The 18,545-nt window shown below is 42.4% G+C and overlaps 1 protein-coding gene across 1 annotated transcript in view; it reads left to right on the top strand.

Moving 5' to 3' along the window:
- The window catches only part of LOC137286150 (midasin-like), a 130,130-nt gene that overhangs the window by 85,092 nt on the left and 26,493 nt on the right, over positions 1-18,545 (top strand). Inside the window, exons 50-62 of the mRNA XM_067817826.1 lie at positions 5,399-5,523; positions 11,450-11,604; positions 11,946-12,250; positions 12,451-12,764; positions 13,212-13,358; positions 13,455-13,660; positions 14,195-14,591; positions 15,422-15,607; positions 15,762-16,019; positions 16,304-16,363; positions 16,475-16,668; positions 16,942-17,200; positions 18,201-18,480. Of these exons, the coding sequence (XP_067673927.1) occupies positions 5,399-5,523; positions 11,450-11,604; positions 11,946-12,250; positions 12,451-12,764; positions 13,212-13,358; positions 13,455-13,660; positions 14,195-14,591; positions 15,422-15,607; positions 15,762-16,019; positions 16,304-16,363; positions 16,475-16,668; positions 16,942-17,200; positions 18,201-18,480 (2,886 nt within the window). The remainder of the gene's footprint in view (positions 1-5,398; positions 5,524-11,449; positions 11,605-11,945; positions 12,251-12,450; positions 12,765-13,211; positions 13,359-13,454; positions 13,661-14,194; positions 14,592-15,421; positions 15,608-15,761; positions 16,020-16,303; positions 16,364-16,474; positions 16,669-16,941; positions 17,201-18,200; positions 18,481-18,545) is intronic.

The following is an 18,545-nucleotide window of genomic DNA, read 5'->3' as shown; positions in this document are numbered from 1 at the left end:
AGTTTGTATGTTCAGCTTTGCTATTGGATTGTAAAACATGATAAGTATTGTGTTTACTAGTTAATGATGTTGTGATTTGCAGAGATCTTTAAAATCTGTTATACCTCAGACTGATTTTGTACCGAAGTAAAAGAGGGCTTGTTTTTTTGGTTTGTTTTAATGTGACGTTTATGAAATACAATATGTCAGTTTTCTGCTGTCTCAATCTCTATTTTGTCTTGTCCTTTTATTGTGACATAGTAACAAAACACAGGAAGCTTCTGTTGTTTAGAGACTCTCTGTTCTTCTCCGATGCTTCTGAAATAGTGCTAAATGCAGATCTAAATCAATCAATCGCTCGCTCACTCACTCACTCACTCACTCACTCACTCACTCACTCACTCACTCACTGGGTTGATATTTCACTTGTTAGTAATTCAACTGTCCTGGAATGGTTTAACATTCCACCATCTCTCACTTACTCACTCACTCACCCATAATGACTTATGTCTTTGGATTTTACAACTTCAGAAATATTATGTTGATTCCTTAAATTCATCTTCCATTTGAGAGCCATTAATCAAATAACATAATATTTCTGATATAATTTCCTGATGTGAAGCTTGCCTTTACTCCTGGTGAAATGTATTTGGTAATCTTGCTGTATCAGGGCAAAAATAAAATATTACTGGTTGATACATTTAATCAAATTGCTTGGAACATGTTCACTATGGTTGAGAGTCTGCTGACATGATATACAAATCAATATATTTGAAAAATGTACTTGAAGTTACCATGAAAAGCTGTCCATGTTGATTTGGAGTGGATGTTGAAAAATTGCCCTCAATTAAGATATCATTTGTCATTTTTATTTGAAAGTTTTCATTTCTGTTGAACTTCTTCAACATGGCTGTGAAAATAATTAGGGTTCCTATTTAACCCAAATGTAAAAAAACACAAATTGTTGGAAGATTGATTGAAATGTCTGACTAAAACCACAAAAAAAATCATGTCTGTAAATTCACATCACATTCTGATGAAAGTTAAGGTTGAACCTTGTGACTGTTTATTGCATGCTATCCATTTCAATTAAGGTTAAAAGGGTGTACTTAAGAGGTTGATAAGATTAGATTGAAGATGCAAACAAATCTCTGCTTGGTCAGTGTAATTTCCTCCACGTTGACTAGTACAGAATGAAGATTGTGACAAGACTTGGTGCTCCCCTGTAACAACAATGACTGGTCCCTCCACACTCGTACATAAACCATTGAAGTTGTGAACAGACAGCTCACCAAATTAACTTGCTGCCAATATTGGGCACAAGATTAACATCACACATTCATAACTCTAGACACTACACACAAAATCTTATCAGTTTAAAAGCTTTGTAGCAAAAAAATATAAGAATTGATATAAATGTATGACTTGTCAGTGATTCAGATTAATCCTGCTGCTGAAGAAATATAACAGAAAACTTTATGAACGGAAGAACAAGTTGTTTTCAGCTGCAGTCCTGCTCAATATTGATAATTGGACACCAGGGCAGCACTGTGCCATTTATGAAGTTAAAGCCACATTTCTATTGTAAATTGTTCAATATGTAAGATAAAGAATAATGGTGATTATGTGGACAACTTCACTGTATCAAAGGAGGCTATTTGGATGAGTGGATGTTTCCATCACTTATTCTAGCCTGGTAATGTGTGATTCTGGGAGAGGCCGGGATTGACGAATGTTCTTAATTACATAAAGTCACACATGCCATTATCTCAGTAGTTTAGTTTTATCTGCTTGTTGTGGAGGTCCCTCATGTTTGTTAATCATTACCATTCCTTCTTTATTTGTTATATATTTTGATATATCACTCTTCACATAAATGTTTAACATATTTTGAATTATTCTTTTTTGTATTTTTAGTATATTTTGACATGCCATTCTTCATATCTATTTATAGTATGTTTTTGTTTATTATAAGTGTATGTGTTTTTAATATATTTTGAATAAAAATTAGGAGTAACAGGTATTATTACACTGAGCAGTTTAAATCAAGTTGATGTGATAATGTGTACAGCTAGAAAGGAATACCTACTGCTTTCATATTGCCATAGTTCTTCAGTAGTTGAGTACAGAATGTAAAGTACAACGACAGACTAGCTATAAAATCTTCATTGATCCCATTCCTCAAATGGTTCTTATAACCAAAGCCAGTACATTACACATAACATAAGTGTGTACCACTGTCACAATAATCTAGTCATTCCCTGGTGACTGTGATATATCAAGCCTTATCACATCAATGCTCATTGATAAGACTAGTTTGTAACTTCTTGATGAGATAAGACTGATAAAGAGGACTTACCTGCTGGCTTGTGGTACAAAGTCACACCGTTGGCTCTGGCGGTATTCAACTTCATGGATCAAACTCCTGGAAGTCTACTTTGTTGCAAATCACGGACAGATAAGCTTATTGATTGTCGAAGTTCCTCAAGTTGCCCGTGTTGAAGTGATTTACCTTTAGCCAATGGTGTCTTAATACATGTTCCTTGCGATCTGTAATGAGATTGGTGGAGAGAAGGGCTGTTCGCTGGAACGTCGCTTGTGATACCACTCAATAAACGTGATTACACGAGTGTGGCCCAGGTAATCTGGCCAACTTACGCATGGTGCTATTTGCATTAATGTGGAATTTTTATTTTGTTGCCTGCGTGCCGTCGGGAGAGGAGCGTGTTGGAATCGTCGTGAAGACATCCGTACCTAATCCTGATTGAGCTATTGTTGTATTCAATTTTCTTCGAGCCATCTCTCGCGTTCCAAGTCGCACTGATATATACAAGTTTAAATATCGGCCATTCACTACCTACTGAATTGATTGCAAAACGTCAATAAGTTCGTAATGACTTGAGTGGGCAAGATGAACCAATCACACGATTAGCAAGATTGAATTGAGCACGACTTGGGCGCAGCTGAGTTTTGAGATCATGGAGAAAATCAAATTGTTTGCCATAAAAGCTGGGCACTCTAGAAGAGATATTCTTGTTCTCGGCAAATTAGGCTTTTCTTTTACTGGAATTCAGAACTTCAGCGCCAGTGGATATGTTATTTTCAGCATCTTCCGGAATGCAACAGTCCAGCATTGTAAGAAGGCGTGTATTTGGAAGTGGTGTATAGAGATCATTAAAGTGGGGCAGTGTCCTTAGGCTAATTGTCTCGCTTGTTCCTGCTACCCCTTGTCACTTGTCACATAATCAATGTATTAATTTCCTCACTCCAACAACCCTTCTCACATCCTTACATCAAGAAAGAAAGTAAACGCTATAATATTGATAGAAACTATTTGTAGGCCCTTCAAAGATGCTTCACTTACTGGAAAATATTTTTTGGGCGTTTGTCAATTTGAATCCATTGAACTAATAGAAATGACATTCCGGTGGTAAAAACAGCTTCCCTGCAGGTTAGGATCATGTAGAACATGGATGTTAATTGGTCCGATCAGCATGTGCCAGCTGTACTAGCCAGGGCAGCATTTGGTCAATATGGTTTGTACTTTCCTCAAGTACTTGTGTGATAACAGCTCACCTGCCGTCCGTCTGACAACTAATGTTGTTGGGAAGGGAGGGAGGGAGAAATGGTTTCCTTTGATGTTTGTTCAGCAGCAATGGTGTGCTCACAAGATTAGGCAGCAGATGAGGGGGAGGATTGATTTCCGATTCAGCTACAATGATTATAGAATTCAGTGACATGTCGCTTTTCAGGGGTTAATTGAAAGAATATTTCAGAAGATGAAATGAGGCATCGTGGCGAGGATTGTGATTTGTTGTGAGAGTCCTTCAAGTGTAGGTGGTCATGTAGTATCAGCTGAACACAACACCCACAGCTACTGTGGAATGTTTAGAGGATAAGGGAGGGACTTCCTGTGATAACAGTCATGTACTATCAGCTGAACGCAACATCCACAGCTGCTGTGGAATGTTTAGAGGATAGGGGAGGGACTTCTTGTGATGATGATCTTGTGGTATCAGCTGAGCGCAACATCCACAACTGCTGTGGAGTATTTGGAGGGGTTGAGCATTCATTCTGTAGGAAGGAATTACAGCACATTCTCCAAACAGTTTCTAATAGTTCAAAGGTGTAAATTCTCACCATAGACTTATGTATGTTAGTAGCACCACCAGAAGGTTTTAAAATTTGAACAATTTTATTTCACTGTGCCTATTGTCTCATAAAAAATACCAAAGTATTAAAAACACTAAAAATTGTTAGACTGAAATTCAAACTTGCAGGGCCTTTGAGAAAAAAAACATCATCATAGTAAAGTTAGTAATGTCTGCTCCTCAAAAGATGCATTTTCTGTAAACTGTTTGAGGGGTCAAGTTGAAGACAGGTGAGTTTGTATCAATGCATGTTTCCATCATCTTGTTTCTGATTTCATTGTGTGATGTTAAGTTGTAAGCAGCGTGTCCTTCAAATACCACTCTACTGTTGTCAGACATTTTGGAAACCTATATTGACGAGACTGGACAAATTTGTTTTTGTCTCTGAGGGAGCAGTCTAGAGTTAATACAGAATGCCGTTGTGCATGGAATCTATGTCTGTCCCAAATTTTATGATTTTCTTCGCTGCATTTGGGAATTAGGTCAAACTTTATCATAATAACGAACTAATCAAATTTCCAACTTGATGATTTTGACTTGGAGTTCCATATTCACAATGCTGATTGTCACCTGTTTCAAACTGAAACTTTTAGCATATGCAAGGACTTCTCACATGCTAAAGGTCATAAGGTTATTATCAGTTGTGCTAGTTGTACTCCTTGTCGATTCTGAGGACCTTTCATGTTTGTTGATTTAAAGTAACATGGCCTAAACACGCAGATGGTTTGCCTGCAGAACACATGAAGAAATGGCAACATGAAATGATGTGCAGAATGTCAAAAACAAATTGATTTTCTTTTGTTTGGCTTACCTGTCATCATTTGTTTTTAAAGTCTTAATGACACACTTTGGGTGATGATAGCTAATGTGCTCCCTCATCACCCTGAACGCCAGGGTTTGCTTCACCACATATGCACAATGTGGGAATAACATTTCTTGTGTGGTTTTTTGCTCAAAACAGTCTGATTGGATGTGAGCAAACTAACCAATGAAAATGAAACATTTATGGGAATTACAGCAATGAATTCTATTAAGAATAAACTCCCTTGGTTTAATTTTTTCCTGTTAGTTGAGTGTTTCAAATCTAAATTCTAATTCTTAACTGTGAGCTAGGACTGTGATTGTAGATCAACAGGAAATAAAATAACACACAAGTGAAAATCCAAGTGAATGGCAGCTAGAAATCTGTGAAGTGACTATATTTTCAGTATCACTAAACATGTTGCTTGGTACATTTCCTCTTTCATTAACATTGTCTAATTTTATAGTGTCACAAGGATTGGCAACATCCACAGCTGTTGTCCATTTGAGTAACATGTATGAGGAAATGGAGACAGAATTGTATGCTGTTATTGAGAACATGGATCATGTTTCTGAAAGCACATTTACAAAGGTAAGTTTTTCAAGTTGTTGTTCATCACGCTGAATGTGTGAAGCTTATTTCTGGTGTCCCCCAGCATGGTTTTACTGGAATGTTGCTGAAAGCAGTATAAAACTAAACTCACTCATTCTTACAGTTGCTAGCAATACATTGAGTGAGTGAATGTTTTTCAGCAGTGTTCAAGTTCATAATACACCAACTCATAATTATTCATACTGTTGATTGTTGAGGTTTTTTTTGTGATTGTTTGGCTCACTCACTGTTCTGGAAAGGTTTAGCTAACACTCCTCCATTGAAAGCCTGAGTTGTGTTCCACGACCAGTGACTCGATGACCAACCAGTAACCATGTGACCTCTATCATGGGCAAATCAATGAATGAGCAGTTTAATTAGGTGAAACAAAGTTATTAATAATCAATGTAAAGGAAAATCTTTATGGTATTTTTGCATGACATTTAACAAAATGCCATTTATTTGATGAATGGTGGTTCTTGTTAGCCTCCGTGACCCAGAAGCACCGGGAGAGGTTCGCCTGCTATTCTTCAGACGTTGATATTTTCATTGTCTGCAGCAGGGTGAGGAGAAAATATCTCATGCCAAGATGCTGAATTACCTTAATAAAAATTGTGCACTGATATTTGTTTCTTAATCTTGTTTAATTTGTTGCAGGATTTTATGTTGTCTGTTTGCATTACATTTTCATTTATAAGGCAGAAAAAAAAGATTTTAGTTTACAGTCAATGCCCATATAAATTATACACCCACACGTAACGGCTTTGTAATATCAGCTTGCACTGACTGACTCAGCTCACTAGGAATTAGGGTCCAAGCCACACCATTACACAGTGCCCACATATTACTTGTTGGACTGCATGTTAGATGCTCTTAACTGGCTAAATGGATCATTCTGAAAGTTTTTGAAAATGCCCATCACTAGATTTTGTTCATGGAATGAAAAAAAATAGTAATTGTCATAGAAAACATGCAGTAATTTTTCTGTGAACCTAACAAGCTTGTCACAGGTTTGAAAGTTATGGAGGATGTGGTAGAACAAAACATGACTTGAATTTAAATTGAAATAATTCTTCAAACTGTGTCATTTGTTGAGGAATGGGAAGCATTTGATCAGATTTAGGCATGCCATTTGAAAGGAATATCTAACTGATGTGCTTGTAGTTTAATAGAAAGTTTCCAGTAAAGGATCAATAATGTTATAATGATCAACCATATGCTGATGACACAAAAGGCATGATTGTCCGCACTATACATTGGCCATTAATGATATGTTTCAACAGCATGGTGCCTATGTTCCTTCTATTGAGGTAACCATGGCAATAGGTTTTGGAGTTGACGCAGCACTGGAATGTTACTTCAAACAGACCACGTTACACAGTTGATAAATATGACATATGTATGTTCTTAAGTTACAAGAAAGCAATACAGATGTTATTTTTACTCTGAGTTTCTTAGTATTCATTATCATCAGTTAATGATAGTGGTGGTGGGCTAGTCTAGTAGTTAAAGTGTTTGCTCATTACACTAAAGTCCCAGGTTTGATTTCCCACATGGGAACTATGTGTGAAGCCCATTTCTGGTGTCCTCTGCTGTGACGTTGCTGGAATATCGCCGACGTGCTTTATAGAACTAAATTCACTCACTTACTTATATCAACCAGTATGTTGTTTCTGAAAGAAATATTTGAACACCAGCTTTTGTACTGATGTTGAGATGAAACCGTTGGGATAGTTTGGTTGTGTGTGATTGACATGAAAATTTGGAAGAATAATGCAGTAATAATAAAGATGTTTCACACATCTCGAAACATTAAGAAACCCTATCATATTGATTTGATTTTTTGTAATAAATATGTGCATTTGCAGAGAAAACCTAGGCCTAGACATCCCATGCCTCCACATCACTGTCTTTCACCTGGGCCTCCACATCCTATGCCTCCATATCCCAGGCTTTCACCTGGGCCTCCACATCCCATGCCTCCATATCCCAGGCTTTCACCTGGGCCTCCACATCCCATGCCTCCATATCCCAGGCAACCCATGAAGGTCCCGGGGTAGAATAGGCCTTCAGCAACCCATGCTTGCCATAAAAGGCGACTCAGCTTGTCGTAAAAGGCGACTAACGGGATTGGGTGGTCAGACTCGCTGACTTGGTTGACACGTCATCGGTTCCCAATTGCGCAGATCGATGCTCATGTTGTTGATCACTGGATTGTCTGGTCCAGACTCAATTATTTACAGACCGCCGCCATATAGCTGTAATATTGCTAAGTGCGGCGTAACTCACTCACTCACTCCCATATCCCAGGCTTTCACCTAGGCCTCCACATCCCATGCCTCCACATCCCATGCCTCCACATCCCATGCCTCCATATCCCTGGCTTTCACCTAGGCCTCCACATCCCATGCCTCCACATCCCATGCCTCCATATCACTGGCTTTCACCCGGGCCTCCACATCCCATGCCTCCATATCCCAGGCTTTCACCCGGGCCTCCACATCCCATGCCTCCATATCCCTGGCTTTCACCTGGGCCTCCACATCCTATACCACCATATCCCAGGCTTTCACCTGGGCCTCCACAATCCCATGCCTCCATATCCCAGGCTTTCACCCGGGCCTCCACATCCCATGCCTCCATATCCCTGGCTTTCATCTGGGCAACTACACTGTATGCCTCCATATCCCTGACTTTCACCCGGGCCTCCACATCCCATACCTCCATATCCCTGGCTTTCACCAGGGCCTCCACATCCCATGCCTCCATATCCCTGGCTTTCACCAGGACCTCCACATCCCATGCCTCCTTATCCCAGGCTTTCACCTGGGCAACTACACTGTATGCCTCCATATCCCTGGCTTTCACCGACTACACTGTATGCCTCCATATCCCTGGCTTTCACCCGGGCCTCCACATCCCATACCTCCATATCCCTGGCTTTCACCAGGGCCTCCACATCCCATGCCTCCATATCCCTGGCTTTCACCAGGACCTCCACATCCCATGCCTCCTTATCCCAGGCTTTCACCTGGGCAACTACACTGTATGCCTCCATATCCCTGGCTTTCACCTACTACACTGTATGCCTCCATATCCCTGGCTTTCACCCGGGCCTCCACATCCTATACCACCATATCCCAGGTTTTCACCTGGGCCTCCACATCCTACACCACCATATCCCTGGCTTTCACCTGGGCCTAGACATCCTATGCCTCCATATCCCTGACTTTCACCTAGATCTCCATATCCCATACCTCCATGTCCCATACCTCCGTATCCCTGACTTTCACCTGGGCCTCCACATCCTATGCCTCCATATCCTTGACTTTTACCCGGGCCTCCACATCCTATGCCTCTATATCCCTGGCTCTCACCTGGGCAACTACACTGTATGCCTCCATATCCCTGACTTTCAGCTGGGCCTCCACATCCCGTGCCTCCATATCCCTGGCTTTCACCTACTACACTGTATACCTCCATATCCCTAACTTGCACCTGGGCCTCCACATCCCGTGCTTCCATATCCCTGGTTTTCACCTACCACACTGTATGCCTACATATCCCAGGCTTTCACCAGGGCCTCCACATCTCATGCCTCCATATCCCAGGCTTTCACCAGGGCCTCCACATCCCATGCCTCCATATCCCAGGCTTTCACCCGGGCCTCCACATCCCATGCCTCCATATACCTGGCTTTCACCAGGGCCTCTACATCCCATGCCTCCATATCCCTGGCTTTCACCTGGGCCTCCACATCCCATGCCTCCATATCCCAGGCTTTCACATCCCATGCCTCCATATCCCAGGCTTTCACCTGGGCAACTACACTGTATGCCTCCATATCCCTGACTTTCACCTACTACACTGTATGCCTCCATATCCCTGGCTTTCACCCGGGCCTCCACATCCCATGCCTCCATATCCCTGGCTTTCACCAAGGCCTCCACATCTTATACCACCATATCCCAGGCTTTCACCTGGGCCTCCACATCCCATACCTCCATATCCCAGGCTTTCACCCGGGCCTCCACATCCCATGCCTCCATATCCCTGGCTTTCGCCAGGGCCTCCACATCCTATACCACCATATCCCTGGCTTTCACCTGGGCCTCCACATCCTATACCACCATATCCCAGGCTTTCACCCGGGCCTCCACATCCCATGCCACCATATCCCTGACTTTCACCTAGACCTCCACATCCTATGCCTCCATATCCCAGGCTTTCACGCGGGCCTCCACATCCCATGCCTCCATATCCCAGGCTTTCACCTGGGCAACTACACTGTATGCCTCCATATCCCTGGCTTTCACCCGGGCCTCCACATCCCATGCCTCCATATCCCTGGCTTTCACCAGGGCCTCCACATCTTATACCACCATATCCCAGGCTTTCACCTGGGCCTCCACATCCCATACCTCCATATCCCAGGCTTTCACCTGGGCCTCCACATCCTATACCACCATATCCCAGGCTTTCACCCGGGCCTCCACATCCTGTACCACCATATCCCTGACTTTCACCCGGGCCTCCACATCCTATGCCTCCATATCCCTGGCTTTCACCTAGATCTCCATATCCCATACCTCCATATCCCTGGCTTTCACCTAGACCTCCACATCCTATACCACCATATCCCAGGCTTACACCTGGGCCTCCACATCCTATGCCTCCATATCCCTGGCTTTCACCTAGACCTTCATATCCCATACCTCCATATCCCTGGCTTTCACCTAGACCTCCACATCCTATACCACCATATCCCAGGCTTACACCCGGGCCTCCACATCCTATGCCTCCATATCCCTGGCTTTCACCTAGATCTCCATATCCCATACCTCCATATCCCTGGCTTTCACCTAGACCTCCACATCCTATACCACCATATCCCAGGCTTTCACCCGGGCCTCCACATCCTGTACCACCATATCCCTGACTTTCACCTGGGCCTCCACATCCCATGCCTCCATATCCCTGGCTTTCACCAGGGCCTCCATATCCCATACCTCCATATCCCTGGCTTTCACCTAGACCTCCACATCCTATACCACCATATCCCAGGCTTACACCCGGGCCTCCACATCCTATGCCTCCATATCCCTGGCTTTCACCTAGACCTCCACATCCTATACCACCATATCCCAGGCTTACACCCGGGCCTCCACATCCTATGCCTCCATATCCCTGGCTTTCACCTAGACCTCCACATCCTATACCACCATATCCCAGGCTTTCACCAGGGCCTCCACATCCCATGCCTCCATATCCCTGACTTTCACCTAGACCTCCACATCCTATACCACCATATCCCAGGCTTTCACCAGGGCCTCCATATCCCATACCTCCATATCCCTGGCTTTCACCTAGACCTCCACATCCTATACCACCATATCCCAGGCTTACACCCGGGCCTCCACATCCTATGCCTCCATATCCCTGGCTTTCACCTAGACCTCCACATCCTATACCACCATATCCCAGGCTTTCACCAGGGCCTCCACATCCCATGCCTCCATATCCCTGACTTTCACCTTTGCCTCCACATCCTATACCACCATATCCCAAGCTTTCACCTAGACCTCCACATCCTATGCTAGGCCTCAAAGTCTCTTGTAAACCCTCAGTTTTCATGGTTTCTCCTATACATATCATACACCCACGCCTCCCGTGCCCTTCCACAAGATATTGTTGAGAATAATCAGGTTATTATTAAAAAGGGGTTGCTCCACAGATGAAAGGGCTATAGGGTAGCCTAGTTGTGGTATTGTGCCTATATGATTTTTTGTAAAAGTATAATGTTGAGTTATTTTATGGTCTTTCCCACTCTAATATTGCTAAAAAAACAGAATAAAACCACACTTGATCTTATGCAGGACAGTAGACTTCATTACGTGATAGTTTAAACTCCATGTTATTTTGTTAGATCCTGTCCTGCCTGCCCTGGATGTGTCGTCTGCTGTGTTTGGCACAACGCTTACAGCAGATGACACTGCAGACCTTTACTTGCCAGCTGGCCTTACACTGGAACTGGTTCAACAACAAAACTCTGGCCATCTTTTCAAGCCTGGCACCCACCAGGTATGTAGGTGTCATAGATGGTGGGTTCATGTGTCCTGATAGACTGCTACTAGAATGAGCAGGGCTTTGTTTGTTAATGTTGTCTGTAAATTCAGTCCTGTTGACATATCTGACATATACTGACTTCAGTATGTTTTTGTATATGTCGGGTTTTAAAGTTGAAAACTGATGTGCATACCATGCTTGTTACAGTATTCTTCCATTCTGAAAAGGATGAACATATCATTGTCAATGGTCATCAGGAAAATTAGTTATCAAGAATGATAAGAATCTTTTGAATTACAGAGTTTACCTGGATCATTAAATGAGACCACCAAAATAAGACATATAATTTGTTTCAGCTCATCCTCTAAACTCCAGTCAGCTGTTACTCAACTCCAGCACACTCTTGGACGAGACAATAAGTCTGCAAAAGAGTTTGAGAGATTCTGGAATGGCTTCTGTCACCCTGCTGCTATGATGTCAGAATGTGAAACAATGTTGGCGGAAAGGTTGCAGACGTTAAGGAACCTTGTGAGCGTGTATGAGGAAGTGCCCTCTGGTGTTGTACTGAAAAAGGTCAATGCCATGGTTCACAGTGGTTATCTCATTCGGAAACAAATACTAGAGCTCTCGGGGTTGATTAAGGATACAGACACATCAACAGGTGTGTTTAAATGAATTTTGAAATAGATAAAATTGCCACAGATAAGGCTTGTCTTGACTGAAAGCTTTGGTGAACTCTTTGTCCATTTGTCCGTAAGGTTTGACTTTTGGTTAACTTTAATGATATTTTTTCAAGGTTATGAAAATATACCATGAAAAGATTGAGTTTCTAATTGTGGTGTCTCTTTGATATATTTTTAGATGGCATTGAAGGCATGTTTGAAAAGGTGACAAAGTGTCTTGGGCTGTACAATCTTCATCTGACCTCAGACACTGACATGTGGACACGTGACCCTGTACATGTTGCATCGGACCCCAACACTACCACTGAGGACACTCTGCCAGTTGGCTGTGTAGAGTTGTGGCCCTTGTTTGAACACTTGAGTGTGATGGCTCATCTTAGTTTGCTACCAGGTGTACAAGCAGACTCGTCTCACCTGTCTCACCTGCAGGATTATTGTCTGCACTATACACCTGACACTTTGCTGCACCTGGAGCTGTTGAAGAAAACACAGGTGAGATGGGAAATTGTATGAATGAGAAAATACCCCGATGTGTCATAGGGTTAATATTTCTTTGAAACTATAACATGATTTGCTGTAAAAGTATTAAGTAGATTCAAAATAGTTTGGGGTTTTGATTGTAGGACAGAATAGGTCTTCAGTACCCCATGCTTCTTTGAAGAGCCATCTCATGGGATTCTGACATAGTTCATGCATGTCATCATATCATAATAGCATTGATAATGCCCCTGATGTCACTTACTGGATTGTCTTGCCTTAGTCAGTGTTCAACAACAAATATCAAACCTGTACAATACAGATTATCACAGCAACACTGACTGTCTCTTGCAAAGTTCTTGAAATCTTGTTACTGCATAAAGGTGAAAAATGTCTTTGGAATTTGAATGCTTTTGCCTGTTAAACTTTTCTTTGTAACCATTGTACTCTATTCTTTGTCAGGTACGACATGCAGGACAAGGTGTTATATTCTCCAAGAGTGTGCTGGATATGCTGTGGAGGTGCACAGCTTCCAGGAACTGTCGCCAATGGCTACAGTGGAATAAAACAAAAGATGATCAGACGGAAACAGAAACAGACCTTTCACTAGTAAGACCCTTTATCTTTTAAAGCTATTTCACCTTGTTGATAATTTCTGAGTAAAAAAATTTGAAAGTATTGACATTTTTAATCTCATCTCTCCAGGGTCCAGGAATGTTGCAGACTTCGGCTATGTCATACTTTGCATTCAGTCTGTTGTCACGTGACCACAGCCACCAGAGTGAGGCTGAGTCCCTCCCTGTAGACGTCCCCCTGAAACATTTCAACCATCAGTTGAGAGTGTTGGGCTTGATCCGGCGCCATGTGTGGAGCCATGCTTCTGTCTTAGCCAGTCCGGAGAGAAGTATTAAGTAAGTACAGGCTGTAAAAGCTGAGCTTGTGTCCCACACATAGAGTGTGTATGTATTACAGGTTCAGCTGTGACAATAGTTGCTTCATGTCTTATTTGATTTTGACCGCTCTCTTGTACCTATTTTATGTGTCACAGTGTTAGTTATTTTCATGATTGAAATTACTTGCATTGGTTGTTCAGTGAAATTGTTGTAGTCACCCTTGTCTATACTCATGGAGACCCATGAACATCCAGATTAGAATAGGTCTTTAGCAGCACATGCTTGCCACAAAAGGTGACTATGCTTGTTGTGATGGAGTGTTCAGACTGGCTCACAAGACTGACACATGTCATCGGTTCTCAGGTGTGCGGATCAATGCTCATGTTGATCACTGGATTGTCTGGTCCAGACTCAATTATTTTCAGACCGCTGCCATATAGCTGGAATATCGTTGAGTGCAGCATAAAAACTAAACTCAATCACTCAGTCACTAATAATCCTTGTTTTGTGAACCTTGTTTTGAGTAAGTTGGTGTGTATACATTTATTTCAGAAACCAAACAAGAAAATACTTATTTAGAAGCTTTATTCATCTGATGGACTCCATCAAATCACTACTGACACCTGCTGATCGAGAGCAATATGCAGCAGTTTTTGATGACTTGCAGTCATCAGATGAGCAGACTCCACTGACGTCTGCTGTGATCAGACAGGCACACAGCTGGCTCCAGTGTGTGTCTGATTCCATCAATGTGGTAGCTGTTCCTGTCCTCCACAGAAGCTGTGAGATCCTGAATGACCTGAGTCAGGAGGACACAGGGGACAGCCTTATCAACATCGGGCGGGGTCTGGTGTATTTGGGGCTGTCACATATGATGCTCTTGGCTCCCAGAGGACCTGTTGATCCTGTAGAGAAGCAGGCAGTCAAGTTGGAACATCTTCAAGATGAGGTACATGAACATGAAAAACCAAAACGGATTAGAATTTATTTTCATCAACCCATGCTTGTGGTAAGGGCAACTAATGGGATTTGAGTGGTCAGGCTCACAGGCTTGTTGACACTTGTCCTAACTGAGTGGATGAATGCTCATGCTGTTGATCACTGGATTGTCTGGACCAGACTCGAATATGTACAGACTGCCGCCATATAGCTGGAATATTGCTGAGTCAAGACTTCACTAACTCACTCACTCAGAAAAGCAAAACAGATGGAAAATACCAAGAGACATATATTGTCAAGGAACAATGTTTTACATGATGACTTTCTAACTTGTTTACTCTGAAAATCTGTTGCATTCCTGATGTACTTGAAAATGTGTTGAAAATAATGCTGGGCTGATTGTGTGACATTGTACAAATATCTTACAGTACCATGCCTTTGGAACATTTGAAATCCATAAATTATGCATGCCGGATAATTATGAAGAACACTTTCTAAAATTCTGGACAGCTTGCATTGGATATAGCGTCCTTTGTGTACTTTAAGGAATCCAAAAGCAAGAAATTGATGAGCGACAGTTCCATTATCTGTCAAGGGTTAATTCCCTGATCAAAAAAGGTTATTTTATGATGGGTTTAAATTTACAGAAATCCTCACTTTGTCACTTGATTTGCCAGTGCCAGGTCTTATTTTCACAACAGTAGTGATGGTATCACATTGAGATTCAGCCAACAGTAAACTGACTCATCATGACATTGAAATGAAATATCGAAGTGTTATGAAGCTTATCTCACTGTAGGCAATGTGTAGTATCTCAAGATTGCTCCTGTCTTTCTGTAGTTGAGTGATGTTGAGGCAGAACTGGAGGTGGTGGAGCTGCAACTGCAGCTGTTGACTGGGCGGGGACTGAGTGAGTCCATTTGTCCCCACCCCAGGGTGCGCTTCCTGCAGCAGCGACAACAGATGCTTACCCAGAAGGTGACCGACTTGCAGAAGAGGAGGGTGTACAGACCACCGCAGTCACAGGTGGGTATCATTAATACGTACATGTGTTGTGGCAGATGCGATAATTGCGGCTGTAGATACGATATATGTCAGAAGTGGATGCAGTGTGTGTTGTGGTTGATATATATATATATATATATATATATAGTGTGTTTCAAACTTGTTTGTATTGCAGTTCCCTCTGCTGGTACAAGATGTCTCCAGTTTCCTGCAGAGTGTGGGATCAATCAATCATGTGACAGACATTCTCAGCAAGCTTCTCTCCGCCAGTCAGATGCTGCAGGACCAACTCCAAGATGACTCCACAACAACTAGCTGTGTCCGAGAGGAGAGAGTGTGGCAGACGACACTACACAGGTTCCTGCAGAGGCTCGAGCAGGACTACCCTTGCTACCGGGACCTACTGGAGCCCTTCATGCTGGCCACACTACAGGTATTCCCAGTCTGTGGGGCACACCTGTGAAACCATTTTGAGTTTAATGTTGAAGAATCACTGTGTTTTTTATTAAATCTTGAATATTTTCTAACCATCACTGTATTTCATCAGATGATGATAGAAAGTTGATCTTTAAGCTGCAGAAATACATGAAATCTGTTACTTCAATGAGTTATATAAGGACAAGTTAGAAATCATAATTCTTTGGTCATAATATTTGTTTCTATCTATCTATTACTGTATTATTACTGTGAAATGCTGACATTCTTTTGTCCTGGCAGGTATCCCTGGGTATGAGGATGGTAGCACAACAGGTTGATATGTTGGCTCACAAAGTAAAGGTAAGTCTGCCATTCTTGCTTGACATGACCACTCAGACCACTAAAGTTGTTTACTTGAGAAATATGTGACTTTCTGTCAATAGAAATATGAATCTATTTTTTGTTTTGCAGTTTGAAAGTGTGAGCATCCCTGAGCAGACAGTCACATGTCTTAGCAGATTCCCAGCTATTAGCTGTCAAACTCCCAACATGCTTCAACTGGCTGATGTGCTGGTAGCAGACGTCACATGGCGAGCAGTTGGCAGATTCACCCAGCTGCAGGACATGGAAACAGCTGTTGTACAGGAGAAAGAAATGTGTGCTAAGTAAGTTTCAGAAATATTTGTATCTCAGTGGGAAAGAATTCATGTCAATTTGTGTATTTAAGAGATGTTTTCAAGTACATGCTTAATCCTTCATAAGGCATCATTTATGTTTTAAAATGAGCAATTGCTCTGAAACTCCTTTCAGGAGTTGACATCTATATAAATGATCGTGCTTGCAAATATCACTTCTTAAACCTATTCAAAGACCTGTGCATCTGTCTAATCTTTGCTTTTTCATTGTCCACTATGTTGACCCAGATTTATGTTCTACAGGCTTCTGAAAGATGCTCTCTTGTTGCTGAAAACTCACTGTCTGATGGCGGGTGAACTCTCACCTCATTTGACCTTCACCTTGTCCCGATTGTTTGAGCTGTTTGTAAGAGCATGGCACGAGCAGGAGGAAGCAAGGCGGAGGAAAGAGGAAGAGGAACAAGCACTGTTTCGCTACAAGACACAGACGCATGGAGACGACCGCAGCGAGGAGCAGAAAGAGGAGGAAGACTTCCGTGCAAGTTTCCCTTCCTATGAGAAGGTGCTGTGACTTCCCTCCTCCATCTTCTCAATTATGGACCCATGAAGGTCCCGGGATAGAATAGGCCTTCAGCAGCCCATGCTTGCCACAAAAGGCGACTATCCTTGTCGTGAGAGGCGACTAACGGGATCGAGTGGTCAGGGTTGCTGACTTGCTTGACACATGTCATCGGTTCCCAATTGCACAGATCGATGCTCATGTTGCTGATCACTGGATTGTCTGGTCCAGACTCGATTATTTACATACCGCCGCCATATAGCTGGAATATTGCTGAGTGCGGCGTAAAACTAAACTCACTCACTCACTCTTCTCAATTATGAGCAGTGGGGTAGTCTTTTGTCTGAAGTTTTCAGTCAGTGACACCAAATGTCTGGTGTTGATCCAAACAAGGGTTTCCACCAGTATCATGATATCGTTAAAGCAACATAAATCATAACAGCTTGTGTCATCTTTGTCAGTCTTGCTAATGGTCATTGGAGTCATGAACCCATAGGGATCTTTAGACATTTATCTTACTTCCACATGAATGTCGCTTTCCAATTGGCTCAACACTATTTTTCTATTGTCAATGTACACCGCTTACAGGCGGTGTATTATTTTCAGTGTACACTGCTCTGAATTCTGAACTCTTCTGGTGCTTCATGGTAGTACTTCTTTGCCTTGAATGACATTGAATCACACATCAAGCCGAAATTACCGATGTTTTGCGATTGAAAATTGATCAAAGGGAGATAACTCTAAATCTGTTTGCATTGTGTTGTCTGCAAAATGGTGATTTGCCTCGCATTCAGCAGAAGTGCTTCAAGCAGTTCAGAATTAAAATTCAGGTGTTCAGTAAGATAAATACGTTGTTCACTGGTCCCTCAAGGGCCTATGGGCTCATGTATCCTGTGTTGATTGTAACTATATTCTTTATTCACTGATTGAATTAACCAAGTTAGCATCAGTCGCAGAGGTATTACCATCTGGAATTCCCATATGCTGATGTAATTATGTACAGGATTTTGAAGATGTAACTGGGCAGAAGACCCTTGAAGGAACAGACGCTGATCAAGAGAAGATGACACAAGATGAAGTCCCTCCAGGAGTGGACAGAATCAGTCCCGCTGAGATGTTGCTGATACTGGACTGCCACCAGAAGATATTCACCACCCTGACCAGCACAGAGTGGATCAGAAGACCTGAACTCCCACAGGTCTTGCCCCAGGACCATGTCGTACCTGCTTTGACACGATACTCAGTTGCAGCACAACTGGGCAAGATGGGATGGAAGGCTCTAGGTTGGTTTGTTTCAATGGCTTTGTGACAAGAATTGCTCATAAGCCTGAATGGCATTGGCTTGAGT

This window comes from Haliotis asinina, chromosome 6, assembly GCF_037392515.1.
Source record: "Haliotis asinina isolate JCU_RB_2024 chromosome 6, JCU_Hal_asi_v2, whole genome shotgun sequence".
Taxonomy (NCBI): Eukaryota; Metazoa; Mollusca; class Gastropoda; order Lepetellida; family Haliotidae; genus Haliotis; species Haliotis asinina.
The sequence above is the reverse complement of the archived record's forward strand: the minus strand, read 5'-3'. Positions and strand labels throughout refer to the sequence as shown.